We start from the raw sequence: 25,235 nt of genomic DNA on the forward strand, positions 1-25,235 counted from the left end.
TTACAAGCAAATCTTCAATTGTCACAAATTTTTTGTAGCATAAAACTTGCTACGGGTCAAATTTGGGCTAAGCATTTACAAACTTGAAATGGTTAAGAACATATACTTCAAACTCATCCCAAACCAATGTTTATTTTATGTATTTGGGTGCGATAGATCTAATATTTACTCAACATTAAGGGGACGTTTGGTTCACCGTAACGTTACATTACGCTATAATATTACGTTACTGTAATTTTACATTAATGTAATCTCAATACAAAAATACATCACATTGTTTAGAAAGGTAATGAGATTAAAATGATGTGATATATTTTGTAATTTTAAATTTTGATAATGTTAGAAAAAATAAAATAAACCAATTTTAATATCACATCATTGTAATGTACGTTACATCAAGAGCACATCATAGCGAACCAAATGCACCCTAAGTAATAACATAATAGAAGATTATTGTATTATATTTTAACATAAATTCTTAAGTATTAATCATTCAATTTACATGACACTTCAACAAATACTATGTCAACCAAATAAACCCATAACTAGTTATACTTAAACCATCTAACAATACTAATAAAGGCCCCAAATAAGATTCAAACTATCTTAGATTACATAGATTTTTATAATACAAAAGGATAAGGTCATAAAGAGAGTCTTGGCTGACAAAAAAAGAGGAAAAAACTGGCAGTTAAGGGTCATAGGAACCCTAGAATTTCTGTAAATATTGTTAGAATCTCAAACTTGTCCTATTAAAGTTGAAACAGGTCAGGAAACCTACCAAATTTTTGTAATGGGTTGTGTACTTTTCAAAATAGAAGCTTTAGGAGTTATGCCTACTTTTCATTTCCAAATATTACCATTTCCAAATTTTGCAATCCTCCAATCCAACTCAGAAATCTTTGCAATCCTCCTATCAGGTATTGGCCAAGTTTTGTTAAGAGTATAGCTGTTTGAAGGAACTGACGAACAGGCTCTTAATTCATGATTACTCATCAATACGTACCCCACTGCTTTTCTAAATGAAAAAAATACCACCTAACCTTGTAGTAAGACTTCATTGGCTGACCAAGGTTCAAAATCCATTTTATTGCCAACCACTAACTTGAACCTTTTACTGAACACCAAAGAAGAGAGAGATGACCATAAAAAAATCTGCTCCAAGGCAGAACAGACCGGTAACATTACTCATTGTTTAGCATCAGAATCGAGTTTTATTTTTTTTTTTTGGACAAGTAGAATTGAGTTATACAAAGAAACTTTCCAGTAGAAAAGAAAATCTTAATGAAAGATCTGAAAAGAATGGAAGACAGACATAAGTAGATGAACATTATTTTTATAATATAATCAAAATAAAACAAGTTCTATACAACAATAGTATGTGTAAAAACATAGGACCTGAAACCAAAAAATAAGGGATTCAATAGCAAATATTGATAGCCAAAAAACACATTGAGAATGGGAAAAAAAATGTATAGGGAATGATTGAGTACCTTTTATCAACAAAAGTCCAAAGGATGACAAAGGCGGCGATCCTGTTTCTTTGAGGCTTAGTCCAGATATCTTCGTCAAAACCACCTTGAGTCAGCTATCAGCCCATGGTTTTGTTCAGGAACAGCAGGATCAACACGAATAGAGATAGTTCAAGCATAAACCTAGGACCTGTTATACGTTCGAGAATTTGCTGCCACCTGTAAGTTCAACCAGTAGATAGCTGCTGATAAAGCCTGTTATCCATTTCAGGATCTTCATTACAGTCAGAAGAGTGACTAAAGGAGCCAACAATCTCTAGTCAAACATTCACCCAACTGATCTTTTGGTAATTTGAGCAAAATCATTCAAAATATGAATACAAGTTGATTGCTTCAATCCAATCATGCTACTAATACTTGCTAGTATGCAAAAATAAAACCCTTCTTTTGAAGAGACAAAGGTCAGTTTCAATGATGACACCCACTGGACCCAAAAGAAGATTTCTCAAAACAATAGTTCCAAGTAATGGTGGTTTTTAATTCTGTCTTTATTTTGCCTTAGAATACTGAAAATTAAACCTAAAACCCCACCAATTTACAACTCAAGTGGAGGCTAATGCACATGAAACAAAGTGGTCTCCTAACAACCAGTTTATGAAAAATGATAATAAAAAACCCCGCACAAATGGTTTAAGCTTCTCATCTGCTCTCACATAAAGCAGTATAAGATATGCAGTATGCAATGTAAGAAAGCTACAACAGTGGTTTACGAACACAATTACATTATGCCTAGACTTGGTTTATAGTGGAAACTTACACCATTCATATAGTCATGACAGGTATCCAAGTTCAAAAGAATGATAAGCATCTTACACACTGAGGACCTACAACAACAACAACAAAAAACACTCACCAGTTTCCTTCAGTTGAGTTACCGTTTGCGGAATTTATTTCCTCCTCTGCTAATTCTTCAAGTATAGCACGCTGGCGTTCATTTATTTCACTAAGAAATAGAATAAAACAGAACACAACAGAATCAATACGGCTCACTAAAGCAAATTAGCTCCAGAAATATCACAGGAAAGAGAGAAAAAACAAAGTTTGATGAAAGAATTTTGCTTCACTATAGTATTGGGAATGTAAAACACAATATCAGTCTTTGCAAAGAGCCGAGTATCTAAAAGCCCTCATAAAAACAGGTGATAATATTACATTAGTAAACTCAAGTGATCATAATCCAGCCATTCACACAAGTAAACTCCAATGGAAACGATAATCAAAAGTATGCCCTAATAGCTCTTATTGGGGAACCTAGCCACCCAAGACAAAAATTATAAAGAAAAAAGGTATAAGGCACAACAAAGATAAGCCTTCTTAGAAAATATAGTATGCACCTTACAATCAGTCACATAAATAGTTCCCAATTTTTTTTTTGCAGGAAGGAATGGGGCCACAAATGGTAACTAACATGCACAAACAAATCAAATTAGAGGCAATATTTAAGGCATATAAACAAGCCAAGCAGAAACATGAAGCCAGTTCTGGTTGAACTTGGTTCCAGTTTGACCAATCCCAACTTCATGAGCAAAGCAATTTCTTTATTAGTCACAACAATTTCAAGAACTCAGAGAAAACATTACAACATTATGAGGTACCACGGCTCTAATAATTGGTTTCTCTTCATCATAAGCAACCGTGCATCAATGTTCTGATTTACCTTCAACTTCTCCCACTCTAAGGCAGTATGTCAAACTACATGATCTTACCAGGTTTCCTTACACTTATGAATGGAAATATAAATGATAATGAGTATGAACTTGGAAGCAACCATGAGGAAGAAAACTTCTGAATGGACACAAGAATGTGTTCTAATGAACGTTCAGAAAACATAGGAACTATTATTGAGAGTTTTACATTGTCACAAGATACCATCTAACATTAATCGTATTTAAAAAACCAGGAACCTTTTTTTCTTACAGGTAAGTTACACTCACACCCAATGGGTATGAACCCATGATCCTGCCCTCCACTCACACTTGTGAAAGGAAGAAGAGCTATTTGAGCCAAGGATCATTGGGTTGAATAACCAGGAAATTATCAAAGAGATGATGCATGTATACAAAAGGTCTCTTCCATAAGTGTTTCTTGTCTTAAGATACTTTCCTCTTGAAAATAATAGTCGAGGTAAAACAGAAGTTCAATTTCCAGGAGATATCTCTGTTGCAACTAAGTTATGACTGACAACAACAACCAAGCCTAGCACACCCCCCCCCCCCCCCAAAACAAAAAATAATAATAAAGTAAATAAATAAGTTGGCACCCAAGTTTAGATCACTTCAAGTGTGTGAACTACGTAGACTGTATGTTTAGCAAGTCCTTGATTACCGAAAACTTTAAAGATAGAACTCCATCTACTGTTAAGAGTTTTTTTTTTTTTTTTTGGGATAAGAAATTATAATTTATTATTGAAAAAAAAAATTAAAAAAGAAGACACTATCCTAAATACACAAGATGTATAAAAGGAAAAGCCAAGAAGAGAACACAACAAGAAACAAAGGATACAGTTCCAAATACAACATTATAGAATGTAATTCATAAAAAATAACTCCCCTAAATACAAATTAAGTTCTTCTTATCAAAAAAAAATACACATTAAGTTCAACATCATCATCTGTGGGTGCTATTGCAGAAATAGACAGCAACAGAATATTTGAATATTTAGCTAGAATTATAAAACAACAAAGAGTAAGAAGCTTACGTGGGAAAGTTAACACGGAAGCGAACATACTGATCTCCATGGTCTACAAGAAAGCCATGCTTTGGCAGTCCTGCAGCAACTTACAATGTAAGCATTTTTTTTGGGGGGGGGGGGTTGGGGGGAAGAGGGTTTAGGGTGGGGATGACATTATACCTTTGCCTCTTAGAACCAGAAGTTGTCCTGGCTGAACCCCTTTTGGTATCTGAGAAGGCCAAAATTGTAATGCATCAAAAGTCAGTGTCAAATTGAGCTGGTGCATGTCCAAACAAGGGCCAGGAGATATCATGTACACCACCAGACATGGCCTGGCATATTTTTACATAAAAAGGTAGGAACTTCCCAGCTGCAATGACTTCCAACATAGCAGTCTTAAGATAGCTAACATAACACTTTTAGCATAGATCAGAAGAAATATATATCTTCTCTTTAATATTAATTTGGAGGAATAGAGCACTGAAGATTCCTGCTACATAATTTTTTTTTACTGCCATAGTGCCATGTCTACATTTGATTCTTCAAGACCTCACTAGTCACTACTACATGTCAAGTTCACATCATATCTATGACTCACGACCATGTTCATGCTAAAAGTTTGCCCGCTATTTTGTCAAATTAGCTCATTTTATCTGACAATATTTGATCCTTTGATCCCTTTTCTTAAACTATAGCACTACCTATGCCTTCTCAGTGAATCTTTAAAGAAAAAGTTAAGCCATATTTCAACAGATTCCATTCCCATCACTGCTACACTGTTTATAAAAAATCAAGCAGTTTCCTTAAAATATGGAGAGGAAAGAAACATTCTGTTAAACAAAAAGAACAATATAAAGGATAAAATTGTTACATTTAGTTGCATCTTCCCTGATAAAGTTGGCACATCGACTGTGCCACCCAGAATAGCCTGAAAATAGTTCAAAACTCAAATTAATTGACCAAAGTATATTTATCCAAAAATAAAAATAAAAAAAATAAAGAAAGGAAGAAGATAAAGTTCATTTTACACCATCTAAGTTTGGGGTAGTTGCCATTTTGGACCTGAAGTTTCAATTGTTAATTTCATCATCCAAGAATACAATTGTTGTCAATGTGGTCCTTCCATCCAGCCGTTAAAAAAAGTTGCCATTAACCCCATGAAAAAGACTTTTTTTTTCCAGTTTTTCAATACAATTTTTTTTAATAAGTACTAAAAAATATTAAAATCTTTCAAATAAAAAATTGAACTTGAATATTTTTTATAAAAATATTCTTTCTTCTTTCACTATTTCCCCTCTTTCCCTCTTTGTTTCTCTTTATTCTTTTCTCTTCTTCGCTCTCTCTTTCTCATCTAACCCATCCAAGCTTCTCTCTCATCTCACTCTAGTATGGTCACTCATGGATCATGGGAAACAGTTTGGTCTTGCCAATGAGAAACAGTTGGTTATTACGTTTCACACCAATTTAACCTTTCCATGGGACTCTGAAATCCTTTTGCCTCTCAACTCTAGTGGGTCATTCTTTTCTTTTGAGATCCTACACTCCCCTGCCTGCTCGTCTTTGCTGCCCCATTTTCAAACTTCCCCAATAGACTCTCTCTCTCTATCATTGATAATTCAATTGTTACAAGTGGGGGAGGGGGAATTTGAACTCTAGTTCTACTTTTTAAAGGAGACTAAGCAATGTCATTGAGCAACAAGACTCCTGAAAACTCTCTTTTTTATGTGTTCTTCTCTGCAACCAAATATCTTCTTCTTCTTTTTTTCTTCAATCTTGGTTTTCATTTCTTTGTAATATTCTTTTTTTAGAGGTCATAAAAGATCAGACTTCTAATATTGTATATGTCTAACATTGTTAATGAAATCCTTCATGAGTTGCTCACCAAATCATGAAAGATATAGTACGCAGAAATCCCTTGATGACCACCTATACCCAGTATGGTTCATACCAAGGTCAAAAGGGACAAATTGATAATTATGCAGCAGCAGCTTGAAAATTCATAATTGAAAATATATGTCTATGATGTTGGTTTTGATGAGGGAGTTTGGGTCTCGGCAGTTATCGTTTTGGACTTAGGCAGTGGCTGCTTATGGTGAGTTTGAAGGTCAGGATGTGGCCAGTGGTGTTTGCTTTGGGTTCTGTTGTGATGGCTCAGCTTGATTTTTGGCAGATGGTTGTTTAGGGGTGCTCAACGGCCATGAGGAAAGGGGGTTTTCATGGGTGGCCCCCATTGGAGATTTGCACTTGCAGGGAGGTGGTTCTGCTGCAGTGCAAGGTGTTGGGGATTTGGCACAGGTGTAGAATTTTTTATGAATTTATTTTTTTATTGAAAAAATGTAGTTATTGAAAAAGTATAGTAGTTTTTTTTTTTTTTTAATTTTTATGAGTGTGTTTCCTATTATACTTTTTTAACATTAGTGGATTGAAGGTCCACATTGACAACATTTGCAAATTTGAGGACAAATTGGCAAAATTGAAACTTTAGAGACCAAAAAAACAATTACCATAATTTAGAAAGTATAAAATGAACTCATAGTTTTTTTTTTATTAAAAAAATGCACAGTATGCAAAAATATAAATAAGGTGTTATAAATGATACTGTTCACATTTTTATTGAGGAAGGAAGTTAAGTTTTTCAAGTGTGACAGGTATTTACATAAAGATTTAGTTCTCACTTGGGTAAAGCTGATATTAGAGTTCACATAGATATCTGCACCGTCTCTAGTAAAGACAGGATCTTCAGCAACCTAATTTACCAAAACAACAGAAAGTTCAGAAGGACTATGACAAAAGGCATCCCACAACCAACAAAAAATATTTACTTCTACAGCAGCAAGCATTCCTCTTTTAGTCAAGTTCAAGTAAATTCACATTCTATGCTTCAAACATAGGTGTCCAGAGACAGTCAAAGGAACTAAAATTTTCCGAAAGAAAAGTTATTATGCTGCAAAGATAGCATATTGCTGCTTATCAAGTTCATGACAACATATAATGCATATTAATAATATAAAGTCAATCTAAAGGAAGTAAAAGGAAGGGGCTTGCTTTAATTGTGATAAACTGGAATTGCACTGATGAGTTCACAAATACTCTGCCTCTGTGACAGACAGCTAAAGTGCAAAAACAATTTACCGAATGATTATCTATGCTATAGGCACATTTATCTTAAATATGCAAATAAGAGTTGCAGGCCATTGAAATGCAGATGTGATGAAACATTACAAACAAGATGGACTTTTTCTTTAGTTTTTCACTTTTTCATTGGAGGGAGAAAGAGCAAGAGAGAAATCATTATTTTAAATGAGATAGAATTTTTTCCTGAAGAAAATTTTTGTACTTTTTTTGGTTGGTAATAAATTGTCTAATTTCTCCATGCAACAATGAAAAATGAAACTAAACAAGGCATTATTATGTTCCTTAAAATAATGAGAGTAATTTTCAAAAGCAGGCTTAGAAAAATTAAATTGTTGGTAACGAAAGGATGTCTACCAAGTCTTAGTTCATAAGATTAAACAATGAGTGGTCTTTTGTATCCTTCATTAGTTCTCTCTGTGAACGGTCATTTGTATTGAGTCTCATAGATAGTAACTTTTTTTTTCAATCCTTCATAGAGTCAATTCATATGTCGATATTATTTCAGTCGTAATTCTTTTTAGGCTACTTCGTGTATTTTCCACAAAGTAGTCTCGTTTCAATAAAATTAATACCTATAAAAAAATAAAAATAAAACAATATTCACAATTAGTTTATTATTGTTCATACCTATCAAAAAAAAGTTTATTATTGTTCATTTTCCCTCAAGACCAGGCTGAGAAAAATATATTTAGAACAAAAAAAGATACACCCCTTCTTTTTCATGTGAACCCATCTTTGATTTGACTGACCCAGGACTTTTTTGTAAGTAATGTGTATGCACCAATTTACGATAAATGCAGTAAAGTAGAAGAAATTTGTATTGATATTATTCTAATTATCTCGATAGATCAGCCTTCAAACACTAAATTATCCTTTAGACAACTAGGCAGAATTCAGGGACTAAGAGATCTGAAACAGTCCATATAATTAGCAAAATATAACAAATGCAAGTCTATTCTATAGAAACTTTTAAAAAAATTAAAAATCATAGTTTACTTATGTTTCCAATACATTATTAATTGACATCAATGACCAAATATTTAACCAAGGAAATAATAGAAGCATCATATCAAACTTTAGATAAGAATGTTGGACAGTGGCTTGCTATGTCACATGATTTTAAATACAGAGCAAGCTACCATTTAAAAATTCACTTCATTATGGTAAAAAAATTCAAAAGGAAATAATGAACAAATTGGGAGGTGATATACACGCATGCACTTTGATAAATAAACAAATTAGGAGGTGATACATGTGCACAGTGTTTAGTTATTGATTAAGCTTAATTCAGAGAGTGAGAGAGATCCAAGTGCTTTGCCCATATATCATGACAGCTTATTAGGACTACCCAACAGAAAACAAGAACAAAAATCATGCCCTTTTCTTTTTCTTTTGTTCACTTCTTTTCTAAAATTTTCCATAGACAACGGATATGCTGTTTCCCACCATCTCCACAACCTAGAAACCTCACTTATTGAATTTCAACTACTTTTACCATCATGCCTTTTTCTTTTTCTTTTGCTCACTTCTTTTCTAAAATTTTTCATAGACAACGGATATGCTGTTTCCCACCATCTCCACAATTTAGAAACCTCACTTATTGAATTTCAACTACTTTTACCATCATGAAAACTTATAAGAAGTTGCAAGCATACAATCTTCCAGACTCCAGCAACAAATCTTTGAATAAGCTATATAATCAATAAGTAAAACTAGTTTAGAGAGAGATCCAAGTGCTTTTACTCATACAGTATGACAGATTAGGACTACCCAACTGATTTTTTTTCCTTTTTTGGATAAGTAAAGAGTAACAGGACTACCCAACTGAAAACTAGAACAAAAATCATGCTTCTTTTTTCTTTTTTCTTTTGGTTTTATTTTTTATAAAAAAAGGTTATATGCTGTTGCCCACCATCTCCCAACCTAGGAACCTCCCTTAATGAACTTCACTTATTTTACCATCATAGAAACTAATAAGAACTTGCAATCACACACTCTTCCAGACTCCAGCAATGAATCTTTTGAGTAAGCTAAATTATGAATAAGTAAAACTATGCCTTTAGCTTAATGAATAAGTTGCCAGGTTGACTTCCTCGTCCTCCATTACCAGCTCCTGGTACACGAATCGTATCTCCAGAGTCCACACCTAATCCATTTAGAAAATAGAAATAATGATAAGATAAAATACATGAACTCCTACCAATAAGATCTATCTATATCGGTTCTTTGTCATTTGAGATAGATCACAACAAAAGGGAGGTTTTCAGTAAGAACTTTTATTTTTCCCCTTCTTTTCACCCTGTAAGGCATTCTGTATTCAATTTCAATTCCAAATCCTATCTGTTTCTACAGTCATATCGCTTTTCAATTTCTCAAAAATTAGTGTTATGTGAGACAGAACCACTGCCTGTTCTTGTCATAGAGAAGATTCAATTAACAATAAATGAAAGGGAGTGAAAAATATAATAAAGAAAATCGCACCAAACTTCCATAAGCATTAATGCCATATAACCTCTCAAAAGTATTTTTCCCAATTTTAAAATCATATATTGAGCATGTAGACGTGTCCGGACAATATTTGTTGGGCCAACCTAATAAAAATAAACATGCTTCTGATTATTACTATATGATAATATATGTGATAATTGCTCTGCAGCCTCTCTCTTTTTTTTCTTTCTTTTTTTCTTTTTCTTTTTTCCTTGTATTTGCTAGAATTAGATGTATGATTTTCCTTTGCCACACCCCCAGGCCATGTCAGCTACATCTTTAGTGATTTCTTCAAACAGAAGAGTCTAAGACCAACCTGCTGGAATTGTAACTTTAATCTCCTTTACACCTTCAACCGTCCCTGATCCTCTACATGACATACAGTGTTCCTGCACCAGATGAATTAAAAAATCATTAACATATCTTATAACTAAATCAAGAATCAAGCTCAACAAAGTTATTCACTGAAATTCATATCAGACCTTAATGATTCGGCCAGACCCTTTACAAGAGCCACACCTTGATGTAAACGGAGGAATTGTTACCTGGTTGATGATTTAGATAGGATTAGAAGTAAAAGAACATTCAAACTATTAACCTGTCACACTTCCAAAATAAAAGGCAAAAGAAATCCTCCTCACAACGTGAGTCCTTTCAGAATGATTTATCCACTAATCATCATCAATGTAGATCTTCAAAGCACTTACACTCCCTGTGCCTCTGCAAGTTGGACAAACTTTTGTCTTGGCATCAGGTGGATAGCCACGCCCATCTGCATCATAAGATAAACACAAAGATAAGAGCAGTCCAATCATTTATACCAAGTAATCAATAGACTTAAAAGGGGATTACATAAAGGGCATGAATAAGATCAAAGCATGCTTTACTTTAAATATGTTCATCAAAACAAAGCAATATTTTAAATATCCAACTGTTCATAATCAGTTCAAAATGTTTACAACAGGCTTGTGGTAATTAGGTTTTCCTTGACAATGAAATAAAATAAGACCTAAGGACTCTACATGATTGAATGAAAGCCTTGAATCCACTTTCTTTCATGAATTTCTTGGAATTGTTAAACCTGCTAACTTTTAGATGCTACTTAAATGTATTCCAAAAAAAGGTTTTCCCCTGATGTGCTTCCTCTACTGCTATCTAGAGAGGGGAAAAAAATTGTAATCACAATTATTTGATATGGTTAAGCTTTATCTCAGCTTTACCATCAACTTTAAAGGTGACAAGAAAACATCTTGCTATATTCTTCCATTCTGATTGAATTTTCTCCATTGAGCTTTGTTTGGCAACTTGCTATCACAAAGTATTATTTATATTACTAATGTTCTAATAATAATAATTAAATTCACCATTCATAATAGTTTTAGATTTTGGGACAAGTAATTATCATGCTATCAAAGCATGTGGTCCTAAATTCAAACATTGTCTCTAATCTACCACCCATTTGAACAGTTACAATCCCATGTGTTGCACCCCACTTATTAAGGGGAAGTTTGAGCCCACAAATGAGGAGGAATGTTAGAATGATAGTTAAGCGATTAGATTCACTATTCCTAACAACTTAAGTTTTTGGCACAAATGATAGTTTATCAGAGAACATAGAGCAGTTTAAAAAGGGGAAGGAGGGGGGGGGGGGGGGTGGTGTTAACAACAACAACAAAAACAACAAAAGCCTTTCTGCAGAGGTACACCTGGCTAAAATGCACTACAGTAAACTTGATTTTATGGCACAACTAGTTGCTACGTTACTATAAACTTTGTTTAAGTACTGACTTACTTGGAACTTTTTTTTTTTTTTTTTGATAAGTAAGAAAGATGCATATTCAAAAAAACTACTTTATGCAAAGAAGCAGAAAGCATAAATATTACAAAAAAAGAGAGGGAAAAAAAAAACAAAAAGAAACTAATTACAAAGAAAAAGAGAGCTAAGAAATAAATGGAGAAATTCACTACATATGAGTCCCCAAGCCCTAAACCTAGACCAATCAAAAAGGGAACCTGTAAAAAGAGCAAGCAACTGGTCATCAGATCTATCTAAGTCCTCAAAAGTCCACCGGTTGCGTTCCCTCCAAATGCACCACATCAAACACAACGGAACTAGATTGCAAATGTTAGATGAATGCTTCTCCAACCAATTCCACCAACCAAAAATGAAATCTGCAATTGATCTTGAGAGAACCCACGAAATCCCAAAAGTTCTAAAGACAAAACTCCACAAATGATGAGCCTTCTCACAATGTAGTAACAAATGATCCACTATCTCCCCTCAACAACGACACAAGATGCACCAGTTAACGAAATCAAATATCCTAATCCGCAAATTATCACCTGTGAGAATCCTATCCCAAGCTACCGTCCAAACAAAAAAAGAGACACGCCAGGGTGACTTAACCTTCCACATACCTTTCCAAGGAAAAACAATGGAAGAAGAACCACGCAAATTATGATAAAACAAAAAATGGATATTGAAATCCCCATTCTTCGTCAACTTCCATTACATACGATCACCATCATCCATTGAAAGTAAATTTGCTGCAAAGAAACGAAAGAAATCACCCACCAATACCCCCTCCCAATCATTAGGACATCGAATGAAACGAACATCCCAACTTCTCCTATCACCCACTCCTTGTCTTATCAAAACAGTCAACAGAGGTTGCTCTGTTAATAGCAAAACTGTATAAGACCGGAAAACCAAATGGAGAGGAAGGTCCCTACACCACCGATCTGTCCAAAATTTCATTCTATTCCCCACCCCAACCCTAAACTATATGTTTTTGCTAAAAGCATCCCAACCCATCCAGATACTTCTCCACAAGCCACACCCGTGGACACCTCTTCCCAACTTGGAAGTCCCCCCTCCCCTCCCCCCCTTCTTCCCCAAACTTAGCAGCTACAACCCTCCTTCAAAGCCAAGTCTCCTCTACCTCGAAACGCCAAAGCCATTTTCCTTATAAGGCTTTATTGAAGGTGGTCAGTTTCCCAACTTCTAACCCACCATTGGCAATAGGCATACAAACCTTATCCCATCCCAACAAATGTGTCTTGGACTCACCCTACAAGAAATCCCTTCGCAACTTCTCAATTTTGTTAGCCACATGAGTAGGAATGGTGAAAAGAGACAAAAAATAAGTAAGGAGGCTAGATAACGTACTCTTTAGTAGAGTCAGTCTACCACCTTTCAACAAATGCAGCTTTTTCCACCCGGCTAACTTTCGTTCAATTTTTTCCAATATAGGATTCCAAATAGAGGGGGACTTATGAGACGCCCCCAATGGCATGCCTAAATACGTCATTGGCAAAAACCCAACCCTACAACCCAAAATCTCTGCCAAAGCATACATATTATTCACCTCCCCTATAGGAACTATTTCACTCTTAAACACATTGACCTTCAAGCCTGTCACGGCCTGAAAACAAGTAGAAACAAACGAACATGTAGGAGCTGCTCCACATCTGCATCGCAAAAAAGAATAGTATCATCTGCAAACAACAGGTGCGAAACACATTCCCCTCCAACCCTCCTACCATCATCCCTAAAGCCATGAAGTAAACCTGCCCCCTCCACTCTCTTCAACATCCTACTAAACACCTCTATCATAACCAAAAATAACATGAGAGACAACGGATCCTCTTGTCTCAAACCCCTTGACCTGTCAAAAAAATCTGCTAGAGACCCATTAACCAACACTAAAAACTAAACTATGGTTATACACGTACGAATCCATCTACACCATTTCTCCCAAAAGCCCATTCTCGTCAATAGATTTAAAAGAACCTCCAAATTCACATGACCATAAACTTTCTCAATATCTAGCTTACAAATCACCCCCAAAACTTACTCTTAACCTGACTGTCAACACACTCATTAACAATAAAAACTTAATCAAGAATTTGTTTGCCTCTCACAAAACTATTATGAGATTCAGACATCAACTGATCCATCACCACTTTTAAACGATTTGCCAAAATATTAGCCAAAATCTTATAAAGACTCCCCACCAAGCTAATAGGTCTAAAGTCTCGAATATTAGAGGCATCATTCTTCTTAAGGATTAAGACTAGAAAAGTAGAATTGAGAGATTTTTCAAACTTATAATGCTGATTGAATTCTTCAAAGACCGCTAAGACCTATGAAGCACAAGTGCGTTTCTGGATTCGGGTGCAGATGCGGGTACAGGACTCAACAATTTTTGAAAAAGTAAGGCACGGGTGCGGCGATTAAAAAATTATTAAAAATATTTATATTTATATTTTCTATATGTTGCTAAGCATACTTTTCACATTATATAAACATATACCAAATTTAAGAGTAATAGTAGATGATAACTTGATGTTCATAAATTAAATACAATCCACAGGTTTGAAACTAAAACATTGAAATTAGAATGCAGGGAGGGAGGTAGAGAGCAGAGAGGTAGGGAGGTAGTGATTAGGGGTGTGCAAAAAACCGTGGAACTGAAAAAACCGATTCAAACCGACCGAACCAAGGCAAAAATTTCGGTTCGGTTCGGTTTCGATTTTATATTATAAAAAACCGAATATTTCGGTTCGGTTGTCGGTGTCAATTTTTTATACACCGAACCGACCGAACCGAACCGAAATATTATTATATATTATTATATTAAATATATAATATAATATAATATATATTTAATAAGTGGCATACTTTGGCCCAATTTTATTCACAATTGAGCCAAGTGATTCAAAATTTCAAGTGATAATGCTATGGGCCTTGAGTCTTGACTGATCCGGCCTTGTTTTTTTTTTTTTTTTTTGATAAGTCATAAGTGATCCGGCCTATAATTAAAATAAAACCCATTAAATTAATTACCTATAATTACCTATAATTAAACTAAGTAAATATCTAATGATTCTAATTAAACTAAAACTAATTACACTATAAAATCTAAAGTTGGAAACCCTACCCTACATACCCCACATTTTTCTATCAGTCTCACACTTTCCACTCTCTCTTCTCTTCAGCTGCCACTCTCCATCTCCAAAATAGAGACTTCGACAGCCTCCACGCCCACAGACCGCCTCCATTCAGCCTTCGAAACAGACAGCCTCCAGCGGTCCAGCCCTCCACGTTCAGCCCTCACTCTCTCTCACGTTCAGCCCTCCCTTCTCGCCCACAGTGAGCCTCCATTCAGCCTACACCCTTCGAAACTGACAGCCTCCAGCCCTCCACGTTCAGCCCTCACTCTCTCTCACGTTCAGCCCTCCCCACGCCGGCTTAATCATCGGCTTCTCATCTCACGGTGAGTCTCTATTTTGAAAATCTCTTTACCCTTTGACCCTCTCTCTGTTTTGTGTTTTGGTATTTGAAAATAGTAATTTTGTTTTGTAGTAACAACATAATATCAAGATGTTTATTTTTTCAAGTATTAATGTTTTATTGGGTAATGCCTGATTTGTGTTATCTGGGTGTATATGATTGGGATAGATAGCTTACAATATTTTTTGTGTTACTTGAGATTGTCATGTGTAGTGCTTGCTGTCTTATGGAATGATTCTATTAGAAGCTATATTTAGAGGCCTTGGAAATGGGTATAAGTATAACAGATTAAGTTGAAAAAGCAAATCTACCTTATCGAAGCATGCTCTTGAAATTGCTATTTTTAGTTATTCCTCATTTTGCAAATATATATTAATAGTCACATGTTGACTCTTTCTGCAAGCCCAGTGTGAGACATTACCCAGAGTGTTGTCTGCAATGTTATAGTGCTTACTTTGAGTTTTCTGTACACCGCATACTTTGGTTTTCATATTTGGGTGGGGGGTGGGTGGTGGGTGGTTGGGGGGGGGGAGGGGGGTACTGGGTGCGTGGGTGGGTACTGGGTGTATTAAAAAAATACAAAATACAAAACAGAGAGGGGGTTATTGAGCTTTTCAACGAGCACATGAGACAAAGGCAATCAGCTGAGCTAACTTTAACACATGGGTTATCGATTTTTTCAAAACCCTAACTTTAGTTTATAATTAAAGTTAGCTGCTTTTTTATTTATTTATTGTTGATATATTTTTGTTTATTGTTGTTGACATGCTGTGAATCCGTGACTGTGATGTTGAGTTGTTATTTTATAATTGATGTTACGGACTTGAAAATCAACTACCCCATGTGCTTAACTGTGATGTTGGTGCATTTGTTAATAGTTGACTGTGATGTTGGGGTATTTGTTTATTATTGCCTTGACGTTGATGTGTTTATTATTATCTTATTGACGTGTTTATTGTCGGCTTGTTGCTGTATACTAGAGTCCTTTTCCTTCTTTTTTTTTTTTTTGGTTGCTGACTTTTATTGTGTTATTGTTTTATTGCTATTGGGGTTAAATTTTTATTTTTTATTTTTTACTTTTTATAGTTGCTGACTTATTGTGTTTTATTTTTTATTGTAGATGAATGAGACAACGGAAATCCCAGAGGGTCAAGACCTTGAAGCGGGTCAAGGCACAACCAATGTGCATAAAGACAAAGGCAAACCCCCACTCCCACCAAATGCAGGTAATACTGGTAAAAAAAGATCTTTTGTTTGGGGTCATTTCACTGTTATTGAAGGGGGGATAAACCTAGGGCAGCTTGTAACTACTGTGGCACAACCTATGCTTGTGACACTAAGCAAAATGGCACTACAACCATGAGAACTCACATACAATCACTATGTTTGAAATATCCTTATAGGGAAGAAAAAAAAAACCAATCAACCCTAGCATTCAAACCTAAAGAAGAAGAAGAAGAAAGTAGTGGTAAACTAGTGCCATGGGTGTTTAATTTTGAGAAATGTAAGATAGCATTGGCAGAGATGATTATTTTAGATGAGCTGTCTTTTAGGTTTGTGGAGGGTTATGGTTTTAAAAGGTTTATGTCTAAAACCCAACCTAGGTTCAATCCAATCCCTAGCCGCACAACAATTGCCAAAACTTGCTTTAAGGTGTTTTTAGATGAGAAACAAAAGTTGAAAGAAACCCTAAAAGAGCAGCGGGTCTGCCTTACCACAAATACATGGACATCCGTTCAAAATTTGAACTACATATGTCTCACTGCCCATTTTATAGATAGTGATTGAAAAATACACAAGAGAATTCTTAGTTTTTGTTTAGTGGAAAATCACAATGGTGAAACACTTGGGAAGGCAGTTGAGATGTGTTTACTTGATTGGGGGATAGACAAGATTTTAACTATTACAGTTGATAATGCTGCTTCTAATAGTGGGCTGATTTCTTTTATTCAAAAAAAGACTAAGCATAGGAAGGCAACAATTTTAGGGCATAAATACTTGCATGTGAGGTGTAGTGCTCATATCTTGAACTTAATTGTTCGTGAAGGGTTAGTTGAAATGGATGAGACAATAGTGAAGGTGAGAAAATCTGTGCGATATGTGAGATCGTCTCCACAAAGACAAAACACATTTAAGTTATGTGCGGAGAAGGAGAAAGTTGAGTTTAAAGATCAGTTGTGCTTAGATGTGCCTACTAGGTGGAACTAAACCTATATTATGTTGGAGAAGGCTAAGAAGTATCAAAAAGCTTTTGAGAGATTGGAGAAAGAAGATCCAAATTATCTTATGACAATTAGAGAGGAGGAAAAGGAAGATGGAAGTGATATAGATGAGGTTGCTTAGGGAATGGGTGATGTGGATTGGGAAAAGATTAGGATCTTTTCGAAATTTCTTAAAATTTTTTATGATGCAACCTTGTGGTTTTCGGGTGCTAATTATGTCACTAGCAATTCTTTCTTTTTGGAGCTCATGTCAATTCATGACACAATTGACTTAGAGTATGAAAAATATAGTTATTTGTTGAAAAAAATGGCTGATTACATGAAGACCAAATTTGAAAAGTATTGGGGGAACTTTGATAATATGAATCACTTGTTGTATGTAAGGCTAGTTCTTGATCCTCGATACAAGATGAGGTATCTTGAGTACTGTTTTGGTACTTTGTATGAGAACCAAAAGGCTGTTGATATGGCAAAAAGAATAAAGGCTGTTTTGGTGGATTTATATAATGCTTATGCTCAAAATCAAGTGGGGAGTAGTAGTGCTAGTGCTACTGCATAAGCCCAAGGCCAAAAACCAAGTGGATCAATGGAGGGAGATGATTCTAGTGTGGTTGATGCGAAGGCAATGAGGATGATGGGATTTAAGGAGCACTTGAAGGGTATTGATTCTTCAAATACCAAATCAGAGGTTGATAAATACTTGTTATAGAGTTGTGAAGATGTCTTTGATGATAATTTTGATATTTTGGCTTGGTGGAAGGTTAATTCTCCACGATACCGTATGCTTTCAAGAGTTGCACAACATGTTCTTGCAATTCCGGTATCCACTGTGGCCTCAGAATCTGCCTTTAGTACGGCTGGTCGTGTCCTTGATCCCTTCCGGAGTTCATTGTCTCCACTTATGGTGGAAGCCCTCATTTGTGGTCAAAATTGGCTCCGTCCTTCATCGGCTCCAATCTGCCTTCGTGCTGCCATGGATGATGTTGAGGAGTTTGAAAAGCTTGATGGAGATATGACTATTATTTGTTATATTAAAAAAAAATTAATTTCTATTTCTTTATTTATTAAAAAAAATTCTGCATGTCTATTATTATTAAGAAAAACTGCATGTCTTGGATTCTTGGCATATATATTGTTTTATTGTACAAGTGGCTTTTATATTTTTTTCATTTTTTGTTTGTAGAACTTGTGAATGATGCTGCTACATCGGAACTAGGCATGTCCACACCAACACCTATTGACGTTGATGGTTGAAGATTGCTCTTTGCTCTTTGGAAGGGTGGTATAATGATATATAATGATATTTACACTTTTTGATATTAAACACTAGTAGATAGTGGCCTACGTATAGATATATAGATATGGGCTTTTATTTTGTGCTTTGACAGTGCCCTATACATAGAAAATATAGGATATTAGGCAATAGGCAATGACATATGACCAATTTATTTTGAATCTTTGGCCAAATATTAAATATGGATAGTATATGTTGACATTGACGTTGACATTGACATATGGCCAATTTATTTTGAGTCTTTGGCTATAATGCTATTATGTAAGTATTGACACATGGACTAGTTATTTTATTTTGTAAGTATTGAAATCAGCACCAATTATTTTGGTGTTATTTTGTTGTAATGCTATTATGTAAGTATTGAAATCTGCACTAGTTATTTTATTGTGATTTATACAGTTTATTTTTTAATCTTGTTTGTATTTGATGGGTGCCTACTGCCTATAAAAAGTTACAGATTTGAGGCTTTGAGCACTAGAGCAATTTTTTGCTCTAGATTATTTCTGGATTTGTGAATCTGTTTTGTAATGTTGTACTTGTGAAATTGCTCTAGATTATTTCTGGATTTGTGAATCTGTGTTGTCAGGTTGTGCTTGTGCAATTGTATTGTTGACAGGTTTTATCATGTTGACAGGTTATTTTTTTATTTTTGAATATGTGATGTGTATTTTAATGAGTATAATAGAAGCTCTAAAGCAAGTTATAAATTTATGACAGGTTGTGATTTATGAATCTACTATATATGTTTGTATTTTTGGATTTATGAATTTGTAACAGGTTCAGGTTGTGATTTTTTTGTTTTTTTTTTTGTTTTTTGATGAATCTGCAAGTTATGAAATGTAAAATACAAAGCAGGTTGCAAAAGGCCCAAAAATGGCCAAAATAGGAAAGGCCCAAATCTGGGCTGAAAGTGCCAAAACAGAAAGCCAAAAAATGCCTAAAGATGACCATGGGCCAAAATAGATAAGGCCCGAATCTAGGCCACAATTGGTTCCTAAAATAAGCCCAAAACATGTTTCTAAAATAGGCTTAATTAGAGCATAAAAGGGCCATAAAACAAATGGCTTGAATACTGATATTTTTTTTAAGAAGCCCAAACAGAATTTTAAAAAAAAAAACCAAGAGGCCCAAACTCCAGGCCCAGGCCCAGGCCCAAAACTGAACACTCACCGAAAAACCGACCGAAACCGAAACAAACCAAAACCGACGGTGTCTTAACTATTTCGGTCAGTTTCAGTTGACAATATTGAAAACCGAAAATTTCGGTTTCGGTTGGCCAGTTAAAAAAAAACCGACCGAAACCAAACCGAAACACCCCTAGTAGTGATGGTTTTAGGGTTTTTTTTTTTGTTTAAAGATGTTTTTGCACACTTTTTTTTTTTAATAATTCTTACTTGAATTTTGGCTTGATTCAAAGCCGGTATCGATATGAAGCGAAGGGTATCGGCCTGAATCAGTTGGTATTGGCCTGAATCGGCGCTGATTTGGGTCGAATCAGCGTGAATCTGGAATTGGAAAAAAAAAAAAAAAAAAGAGCACCGACGTGCGGGCAGCGGCGTCGCCCACCGCACCCCGCATCGGATGCTAGTGCGGCACCCCTATAGCCGTGTCGGTGCTTTCCTAGCAAAGACATCTCCTTCCACAACTCTCTAGCAATGATGGAAAAAAGCCTTAGAGAAACCATCTGGACCTGGAGCTTTATCCCCTTCCAGTTCTTGGTATAGCCGTTTATCGAGCCATCATGGTATAGAAAGTTATTAAGGCATGAGCTTACATCATTAAATATCCCTTGAAGATTGTTTTCCTTACAGTCTTTAAACCACAAACTCCTCATCCCCTTCCAATCCTATCAAATTAAATATAAAAAAAATTTATAAAAAGGAAATGGCAAAGAGCTTCTCCCCATGTTGCCTCGCCTTTTTTCAAATTGACCCCTATGCCCCCTTTCTTCATTCCAACTCTTCCCCGCATCTAGTTTCAAAGTGATAACAATTTCATTTTGACGAGTCCAGGTTTAAAGTAAACGGTTTGAAGGAAATTTTGAGCAAGTGGTGATACTAAACATATGTAGCAGCAAGCTGGATAAACAGGCAAAAAGAGAGGGCATCGAAAACTCCACCACCTCCTACAACTATGCAGGAGCAGTCATCCACTACTAGCACTGATACATTTAATCCTGACTGGTTGGGATTTCAGGCATATTCTCCTATACCTCCACATGGGTTCTTAGCATAAAGTTCCCAGGCTCCCCATATATGCTTCCACATCTACTTATCAAAAAATATATGCTTCCATGTCCATATGTAGGAATGTATCTACACGGTGACAAATATGCTCACCATCCATTCCTCCAAGATCTTATCCTTTTTGCCATGCCTTCTCCAAATGGGATGGCTGAGGCTTCTGGAAATACACCTGGCAACATGAACGCAGATGGTACATCTGCTAATAGAGTTTATTCTAAAAGTTCTGCGAATGCAAGTGAAAGTACAAGTGACAGAAGTGACATAGTCTTAGCATGACTCAACTGAAATCAGCGAGTGGGTAAGATTCTATGGAAGATGGTCAATAGGTTGTCCTCAAACCTATTACATCTCAAATTCAATCATAATTAAGTTAAGCTACTTGAATGCTTATTTTCCTCTATTTACATTCATGTAATTGACTTTTAACCCCATTTTACATTAGGCCTTCAAGAATTGTTTCCAGGGACCTGAAACTGACAGATTTGGTAAGCTTTAACACAAACAAGCACTTAAGCTGCAGGACACTGCTAATTTAGACAACACCATAGCAAGTTTTAAAAAAATTCCCTAAATTAAACCCATAAAAATTCTTACTTATACATATAGAAAAAAGGCACTTTCTGCAATGATATCACACACACAATTTAATTCCAACAAAATATGAGTTTACTCACAGCAAGAATCACAGGGCACAAATGCATCAAAAGACAGATCCTTTGTGCATCCTTTTACAGCTTCAGAAAAGGAGAGTGAGAGCTCGACCTAGGAAATTTCAAAAAGATTAAGATCACATGTTTTACCAAGGTAATACAGGAAATTAGCCCCATTTCATAATTGGAAACTAAAGGCAAAAGGACTTCACCTGGATATCGGATACAAATGGATCGGCCTCTTCTTCAAAGATCTGTAAGGTATCAAATGACTTTTAAATTTATCCATGACAAATTGACAATAGACTGTATTACATTTAAGGTTATGAAAACTACCTCAGAGAATATTTTATGGAATGAATCAGAAAAATGAGTTCGATAAGCATATCTAAACCCCTCTGCATCACCAGCTGCATATTCTACATTTTCTTTACCTTGGGTGCGCTTCTTTATTGGAAATAAAGACACATAAAAGAATTCAGTTAGTTTGGAAAACCTTGAATAGGAGATACAGGCTTTAAATTGCAGAAATTTTGAAAATGTCAACAGACACAAACTCAGCAACAACCACTGGATGGATGACAAGCATTATTACATTAATGAATACACAACAAAGACACTAACCACAAAAACTAGCATAAGTTGACAGCCAAAAAAAAAAATGATAATAATATAAAGATCACGGATAACCATAGGAAGAAAGAAAAAAAGTTCTTACCCTATCATACTGTGCCCTCTTCTCAGAATCATTTAAAATCTGAAATTAACCACAAAAAATTGATGAACAAGATTACCAATTATATGAAAATTTAGGCAATTTCAAATACCATTTGAAAATTTGAGAATTTCAATATTAATTGGGAGGGGAACACTGAAAAATAAGTGTTTGATGTCCTGCCATCCAAACACAACTACGGACCTCATAAGCTTCTCTTATCTCTTGAAATTTTCTCTTTGCAGATGCATTGTTCTTATTCGCATCTGGATGGTACTTCTTTGCAAGCTGCATAATAAAATGAAACTCAGCAACTTAAACAGAGAATGATAATGTTTTTGTTACAATGATTATATGCAAGCAGGTGCATTAGCCAAAATAACAAATTTCAAAATGATTCCCAAAACTGTATAAAAACAAAATAAAAATTCAATCTGCCAAGGGTCAAACGTTTGTTAATTATCACATTCGTAGTGCTATAGAAAATTAAAAAGGACCCATCCCATAGGTATTCCATTATTCTTTTAGAAACATAAAACAAATTACCACTCTTATGTCATGTTATAAGTTAAATCTAAGACATCTAAAACTCTTAAAAGAATACATCTATCCAACTTTTCCCCTGTCTTCCTTTTTACAGATTAGCCAAGATAACTAGCCTCGTCATCTCAATTTGTTTTTATAATTGAGTGACCATTTCACTCACAGTGAGAATTAAATTTTGCACTAAATTAAAGGTGTAAGTGATACCATCTCATTTCAAACCAATTATCATTCATTATTTGAATGAATAAGATTTTTTTTTTTTTTATGCCATAGGAGAACTTCACTCAAATTAGTTGCACGTTACAAAGCATACTATACAACAATTCTCACTGTTAATCAAACTTCTATGGACAACTGACCCCATCCGCCAAAACTAGTTACCGGGTAATCCAAGAGTTTTTCCCCCCTGACGGGCTAAGCAATTTATCCTCATGCCTAGGAGGCTTGAATGAATAAGATTTTAAACAACATGGTACCATGTGCACCTTTAGATTAATATAAATTAAATCTAGATCATAAAATGGACCATCTCCATCTCAAAGCAAATGGAGAGGATCATGATCAATTGAGGGGAAGCCACATTCGTGTTGGCTTTGGAGGCAGGCACCTTAATCACTAAATTTCACACTTTGTCAGTTGCAATTGCCATTCTACACTTTTTTCAACCCCTCACAGACTGTATAAATCTAACTAAAGGAAATACAAAAACAAAAAATAATAAGATTCCATCAAAAAATATATTTTGAAAATGATATAATTAAAATGATCCAGAAGAAGAATTTGACATTACATAATACAAGGAAGATCAAGACATTATTGAGTTCATTTCCAACACAGTATGTCCAAATAAATGCAGGCAAATTTAGAATGGTTTTTCTACCACATGCTTCCCATATACTATTTCTAAAACTTACACGACAATACTCATGTAGTATTACATTTACTGATATTAATTAGAATGCAAAATTTTGGGGCCGGCTATGAATCCTCAACAAACTAGTCAAGGTCAGCCACATATATTCATTTCCGTCATTCTATTGTATATGAAATCATACTTTTTGTTACTTCCTGAATTAATATTTTTTTAAACTACTTCTATTAATGTTATTTTTGTCTTCCTACGCCTTTTTTTCCCCCCTCAGCTTGAATCATCTTACTCTCTCTTAATGCACTAATCGCTCTCCTCTAAACCATGACAAAACCGACTCTTGCAACTTTTCATCAACAGGAGCCTCACCTATCTTTAAGCAAATTTCTTAATGTCTAATCCTATCTTTCCATGTATTTTCACTTATCCATTTAACCATACTATTTCTAAAACTTACACATCGATAATCATAGTGTAACATATAGTGATTGGAACATGATTAACTACATTGATAAATGTAAATGCCAAAATGTACTCACAGCATGGAATGCTTTTTTTATCTCATCTCGACTAGCATTTTTCGAAACGCCAAGAATTTCATAGTAGTCACGTTGATTCGAAGAACAAAATCCTACAAACACAAAAGCACTCAATAAAAACCAAATCCTATCAATCAATTAAAGGATCCAATTATTCACAAAAGTAATCAAAATTCGAAAAAAAAAAAAAAACTAACCTGTGGCATGAATATAACGATTTCCGAACTGCACTCTCGCGAGTGCATAATCAACAGGTTTCCCTAATACAAAACTGCAACTATGCAAAGCTGATTGCACCAAAAACAAACACATAAATCAAAATCAGAGCAAATCACAAGTTAATCACTGTGAATTTTTAGACCTCACATTACCTTGTGAGCGAAATGTAGAAACTCTTCGAAGCAAATCATCGTTATCGATGGCCGGTTTTACTGTTCCAGAAGACAGTAAATGCCGCCGATACTGCGAACAGTCAAAAAAAAAAAAGTTACCGAATTGATTGTTTCTGGTTAATTAAATGCGTATTGGAGTGTACGGATAGACTTACCAGCCCTAACAAACTGAGTCTTCCCATTGAAATGGACGAAGTTAAATTTTTTAGCAGTGAAATTGTTGTTTTTAGTGTTGGAAAAAAATTGAAGAGAAATAGTGTGTGGTTTAAAAGTATGAGAGAAAAGTAAAGTCAAAGTTGGTATTGTTATTATGTAAGAAAAGAATGATCGGAGAGGTGAAGAACTATGAGGAATTGATTCATCGGTGAAATGAAATTTTTGGTGGCCGGGGTTTAGGGTTTTATGTAACGGTTGGCGGTTGCGTTGTGTGTACTGTATGTCTGTATTGATACTATTTTTTGGGGATTACGAAAAGTGAAACGGCGCCGTTTTTTTAAATCTAAAAATAAAATCTTAGAAATTTTTTAAGAGAAATGATATGTCCACAACATTTTTACAATATTTTTACAATAAATTCTAAGTGGCAGGATGTTACTGGTTGTTATTGTTGAGGAAAAAAAGTAATCTTAGTGTTAGGTTCAA

The 25,235-nt window shown here is 35.0% G+C and overlaps 1 protein-coding gene across 3 annotated transcripts; it reads right to left on the reverse strand.

Annotated features, from left to right (window-relative positions):
- Window positions 1-1,194: 1,194 nt before the first annotated feature.
- On the reverse strand, window positions 1,195-24,963 carry LOC142618508 (chaperone protein dnaJ 1, mitochondrial). 3 transcript variants are annotated; one of them, XM_075791452.1, is made up of 20 exons: window positions 24,749-24,963; window positions 24,573-24,663; window positions 24,399-24,488; window positions 24,202-24,293; window positions 22,453-22,536; window positions 22,252-22,290; window positions 21,870-21,980; window positions 21,746-21,787; window positions 21,558-21,645; window positions 10,533-10,597; window positions 10,308-10,370; window positions 10,142-10,214; window positions 9,396-9,484; window positions 6,879-6,950; window positions 5,075-5,131; window positions 4,384-4,432; window positions 4,231-4,300; window positions 2,386-2,475; window positions 1,494-1,691; window positions 1,195-1,293 (listed from the first exon to the last, which is right to left on the reverse strand). In XM_075791452.1, the coding sequence occupies exons 1-19, from the start codon at window positions 24,773-24,775 to the stop codon at window positions 1,592-1,594; spliced, it is 1,392 nt and encodes a 463-aa protein (XP_075647567.1). In that variant the 5' UTR covers window positions 24,776-24,963; the 3' UTR covers window positions 1,195-1,293; window positions 1,494-1,591. The 3 variants fall into 3 exon arrangements, with proteins under 3 accessions (XP_075647567.1, XP_075647566.1, XP_075647568.1); XM_075791451.1 differs by having other exon boundaries at window positions 1,195-1,398; XM_075791453.1 differs by having other exon boundaries at window positions 1,195-1,398; window positions 1,494-1,727.
- Window positions 24,964-25,235: the final 272 nt, after the last annotated feature.

The sequence above is a fragment of the Castanea sativa genome, chromosome 12, assembly GCF_040712315.1.
Source record: "Castanea sativa cultivar Marrone di Chiusa Pesio chromosome 12, ASM4071231v1".
NCBI classification, from domain to species: domain Eukaryota; kingdom Viridiplantae; phylum Streptophyta; class Magnoliopsida; order Fagales; family Fagaceae; genus Castanea; species Castanea sativa.